Source organism: Antechinus flavipes, chromosome 3, assembly GCF_016432865.1.
Source record: "Antechinus flavipes isolate AdamAnt ecotype Samford, QLD, Australia chromosome 3, AdamAnt_v2, whole genome shotgun sequence".
Taxonomy (NCBI): domain Eukaryota; kingdom Metazoa; phylum Chordata; class Mammalia; order Dasyuromorphia; family Dasyuridae; genus Antechinus; species Antechinus flavipes.
The window spans coordinates 489,251,784-489,257,186 of record NC_067400.1 but is presented as its reverse complement, the minus strand read 5'-3'; the positions used below and the strand labels follow the sequence as shown (position 1 = coordinate 489,257,186).

Below are 5,403 nucleotides of genomic sequence, written 5' to 3'. Positions count from 1 at the left end.
AACAATAAAGAGATGACAAAGTGAAAACAATGTTTGATTTAGAATGGAAAGATCAAGGTCCTAAAATAACTTATTTTTTAACTGAATGAATTGGGATAAGTTTCTTAATCAATAAAATGTGTATAACAATACTTACACTGACAAGCAGAATGGCACAATGGATAGAAATTGGAAAACTTGGGTTTAAAATATCCCTACAACACAGAATAACCTATTAGGAATTTCAATCAACCATGTAAAACAGTAAGTAGCAAAACAGTTCCTGTTTTTGCATTACAGTGACTTACTCATTGTATATCTAAAGAATGAAAGGAAACAAATCATGAAACCACTGATCTGGTCTTTTAAAAAGTCACAACAATACTTTAAAATTCTCATTCCATATGTTTATAGTGAGGAATATGCCATATAAATCTCAAAAATTCTAAATAACTGTGAGCACACCTGTACTCTAGTAGAAAAAGGCACATATGAAACAATTAGAGAATCACAAAATGTGAACTTGTATGTCTCTAATGCAATTCAACAAGAACATCTGGAATCTCAAATTCCTGGGTTCACATCTTAACTCTACCATTTTATAAAACTATGGAAAATATTACTTCAATCCTTGGGCCTCGTTTCTTCAGTTATAAGATCTTAAGCTTAGCCTCAGAAGGATACACTATAAAGTTTGTTGTTCTTGTCATTTTTCTCCTGCAGATCCTGATTTAGCATCTACACATAATGAAATGCTTACTATTATAGAATAAGACATTTTAAAAGGGACACTTTCAGAGAAACCTGGAAAGTCATAATCAAACTGAGGCAGAGTAAAGTGATCAAAAGCAGGATAACCATTTATAGTATAACAACAAATTATAAAGACTTTGAAAGACCTAAGAACTCTAAAAGACACAAAGAGAAATCACATATCCACAGAGGTCCCATGATGAAACATACTAACTACTTCCTGGCTAAGAGGAGTTTTTTAAATTCTAAGACACTGGAGGACAGGGACTGACTCTCCCTTTCTTTGTATTCCCAGTGTTTAGCACAGTGTCTGGCATATGGTAGAAGTATAATGCTTATTGACCAACTTATTAATGCATTCAGGGATAAGATTGATAGTCTGTGTATGTATGCACACATTTACATATATACACATGTGTATGTACATATTCTATATATATAGACATGTTGATGTATATATAAATATATGTATGTATATATATATATATATATATATATGTACATACTTACAGATAGCCAGGTGGACAGATTTCTGCTCACCCCTTCCTCAGAATCCCAAAGGCAGGATTATTTGAAGAGCCTTAGATTCAGTGTTAGGCTACTAGAGTTCACATCCTGCCTCTAATGACCAGTAGTTGTGTCATCATGAATAAGCCACTTGATCTTTGTAAAATCAATGTAAGAGCACTTGTGCCTTAATGCCCAATATTATTATTGTGGAAAAAGTACTTTGCACATCAAAAAACAACAAATATTAAGAATATAAAAATGTCTAGGAATAAAGAGGAAATTATGTAGGGAAAAGAAAACAATACTACAAAAGCGATGTATGCATCGCATACAATTCCATGCACACAGACAGAGAGATAGTACATAGAGACAGACAAATAGGTACACAGAAAGAAGAAAATAAAAACTGAGCAACAAAAACAGCCAGAGAGACAGAGAAAAATAGAAAACTCATAGAAACAGAGAAAGACAGAGATACATTGAGATTTTACCCTTAAGAAATTCACTTCGAAGCCGCTGGCCGAAGCTGCTGCCCTCCCTCCGTGCCCGCCCGCCGCTGCCGCTGCTTCAGCTTCCTTTCTGCCTCCCGGGAGCGCGAGGCCGGCTCGGCTGTGGATGATTAGATACCCCCCGCCGCCAGCCCCCCCCCCCCCCCCCCCCCCCCCCCCCCCTCGTCCTCCCCGCATCCAGCACGGACCCGACGGCGGCGGCGGCTGCAGCGAGAGGAGGAGGAGGCGGAAGATGGCGGGATGGCTACCGGCCTGTGTGGTGGACTGTGGCACCGGGTATACAAAACTTGGATATGCTGGAAATACAGAACCACAGTTTATCATCCCTTCATGTATTGCTATCAAGGAGTCTGCAAAAGTAGGAGATCAAGCACAAAGGAGGGTGATGAAGGGTGTTGATGATCTAGACTTCTTTATTGGGGATGAAGCAATAGAAAAGCCAACTTATGCAACAAAGTGGCCAATCCGTCATGGTATAGTTGAAGATTGGGACTTGATGGAGAGATTTATGGAACAAGTGATCTTTAAATACCTACGGGCAGAACCTGAAGATCATTATTTTCTTTTGACTGAACCTCCACTAAACACACCAGAAAACAGGGAATATACAGCTGAAATTATGTTTGAATCCTTTAATGTACCAGGCCTATACATAGCTGTACAGGCTGTCCTTGCCTTAGCTGCATCTTGGACATCAAGACAGGTAGGAGAGCGGACTCTGACTGGTAAGGTTATAGACAGTGGAGATGGTGTCACTCACGTCATTCCTGTGGCTGAAGGGTATGTTATTGGCAGCTGTATCAAGCACATTCCAATTGCTGGGAGAGATATAACATATTTTATTCAGCAGCTATTGAGAGAACGAGAAGTAGGAATTCTTCCTGAACAATCCCTGGAAACAGCTAAGGCAGTGAAGGAACGTTATAGTTATGTCTGCCCAGATTTAGTCAAAGAATTTAACAAGTATGATACAAATGGGTCAAAGTGGATTAAACAGTATACTGGAATCAATGCAATCTCAAAAAAAGAATTTTCTATTGATGTTGGTTATGAACGGTTCCTGGGTCCAGAAATTTTCTTTCACCCAGAGTTTGCTAATCCAGACTTCACACAGCCTATCTCAGAAGTAGTAGATGAGGTAATTCAGAATTGTCCCATTGATGTCAGACGTCCTCTCTACAAGAATATTGTACTCTCTGGGGGTTCAAACATGTTCAGGGATTTTGGACGTCGGCTACAACGAGATTTGAAAAGAACTGTTGATGCAAGACTGAAGTTAAGTGAAGAATTAAGTGGTGGTAGACTGAAGCCTAAACCTATTGATGTGCAAGTCACCACATGCAGCGATATGCAGTATGGTTTGGGGGATCAATGCTAGCTTCCACACCTGAGTTCTACCAAGTATGCCACACCAAAAAGGATTATGAAGAAATTGGACCTAGTATTTGCCGCCACAACCCAGTGTTTGGGGTTATGTCTTAAAATTGACTTCATAGTTATAACAGTTAGGGAAGTGGGGAAGAGCTCATCTTTCTGATTTACCTGTTTTGTCTGGATGGCTGATAAGATAGCAAACTGACTTGACAAGAAAAAGACCAAACATAATTCAACAGGAATATTTTAATAAATGTATCAACATACGAATGTAGAAGAAAGCCAAAATGATTAAAAGTGTTTTCCTTTAGATAATATTTGAATCTGTGTGTAACAAAAAGAAATGGGTTTTAGTTCTTTCTGTGACCAGATATTTTGTATATTAATGGATTATCCAAGATTTGATGGAATTTAATGGTATGTAGATAGCTCTATAATGCTTGAATTGTACACACCAAAGTGTACGATGCAAGAGCTTGTTTATATTTCATACTTTTTTATACTTTGAGGAAAAAATGTCAAAGAAAAACTGTCATATTTGAGGAAAAGAAAGACCAACTCTAAGGTAAATTAAAAAAAAAAGCCTCATGACACTTGCTTACACACTCATGTTATCTTAGTTATTAAAATTTTCAACCATCCAAAAAAAAAATCTGGTTTTCTTTGCAAGTGCTTTTTGGAACTAAAGCTACTATCTTGGATTAACTGATGCCTGCTAGTGCTTTCTGAATGCTATCATTCTGTTTCCTGCTTTAAAAAAAAAAAAAAAAAAAAAGTAAAGACAAGATGTTGGACCAGTAAAAAAAAAAAAAAAAAAAAAAAAAAAAAAAAAAGAAATTCACTTCAATTTATTTTCTTACATAAACTTTTATGAAGTGCTACTATATGCTAGGCTCTACTATGCTAAATGCTTTGGACATAAAGACAAAAACAAAACAGGTGCTGCTCTGAAAGAAGAGTCAATAAGATATAAAAGTAATAGTAACAAAATCTAAAGAAGTTCAAAAATTAAAGGGAAAATGAAAGGGACAAAAAAGCAAACAAAATGTGATTTTGACTTTTACTAGCTATTTGACTCTGAGGAAATTGCGATATCTCTGCGACTGTGTCCTCAACTACAAAAAGGGGAGAAATAACTAAATTTTTAGTCCTATCTCAAAATTTTATTTTGAGGCTTAAATGGAATAAAATTTGTAAAGTGATTTGCAAATTTTATAACAGCAAAGTGTCCAGTATTATTGTTGATAGTATTATTGTGCTCTTAAAATCATAAATGTTCTTTCTTGAAATATTTTACATAGTAAGTAGTTTATGTCTTGATACATGATTTTACTTTTTAAAAATTGTGTTTAACTTTTTGTTTATAATTTATAGATTTATAATTTTAAAGAAAATGTTATACATATACTTTTAAGATAAAACCTTAATGTGTTACAACAATATCAATTAATATTATTTTTGTAAATAATGAGGTGGGAACTATTCCAGAAGAATTCTCATTTCTGACCATAAACTAGAGTGACAGGAGGCAGATGAATTCCACAAGCATTTGGAAGATAATATAAACAAATGTATCAGATATTAGGGTATTTATTTATGTGAATTAAAGGATCATAAATTTCTCCACTGGGAATAAGTATGTTTGGCATGTTCTGGAACTGTTTTCTGTATAAGTTTTTACTATTATCACTGATGTTTTTGTAGTTTTGGTTAAATTCACATTAACTTAGAAAGGGCTATTATAGATTTTCATTCAAAGGTCTATTTTAGCTAAAGGGGTGGCTTTTGTGTAAAGCATTCCTCTAGATTCCCCTCCTCCCAACATAATTTATGGAATCAGCAACTAAGATAATACTTTATATAGTTTAATTAAAATTGAGCATGCAGAATTTTAGTAATTCTATTGGATTTACAAGATTGGCTGTGGCCTTCTGTGTGCCATTAGGTAAACATAATTTTATTCCTGGAAACAGTATCAGTTTCAGTACTGACAATCAATGAACACTTTTCTCATGCATGTCTTCTCAATTCATTAATCTGACAAGATTATTCTATCACTTCCTTTTGCCCATGAATTGAAATCCTGTATCAGGCTGTTGGATTTTTTTTTTTAATTTTTTTAATTTTGTGTCTTTCTCTTCTCCCTCGAGGGAGGCACATGATTAGTCAGTCCTTTCTGCTGGACTTGTCTGATAAAACATCTGTTGCAGTCATACTGAATCCACTTTTCCTTTTTTAAGTGGATATTCAACAGATACAAATGTTGGCCATTCATAAA

The 5,403-nt window shown here is 35.4% G+C and overlaps 1 protein-coding gene across 1 annotated transcript; it reads left to right on the top strand.

Annotated features, from left to right (window-relative positions):
* Positions 1-1,915: 1,915 nt before the first annotated feature.
* LOC127554901 (actin-related protein 3-like) lies at positions 1,916-3,777 on the top strand. The gene is given in 2 exon segments (XM_051986847.1): positions 1,916-3,079; positions 3,082-3,777. Coding segments are annotated over 2 exon segments (1,248 nt in total). The 5' UTR covers positions 1,916-1,983; the 3' UTR covers positions 3,234-3,777.
* The last annotated feature ends 1,626 nt before the right edge of the window (positions 3,778-5,403 follow it).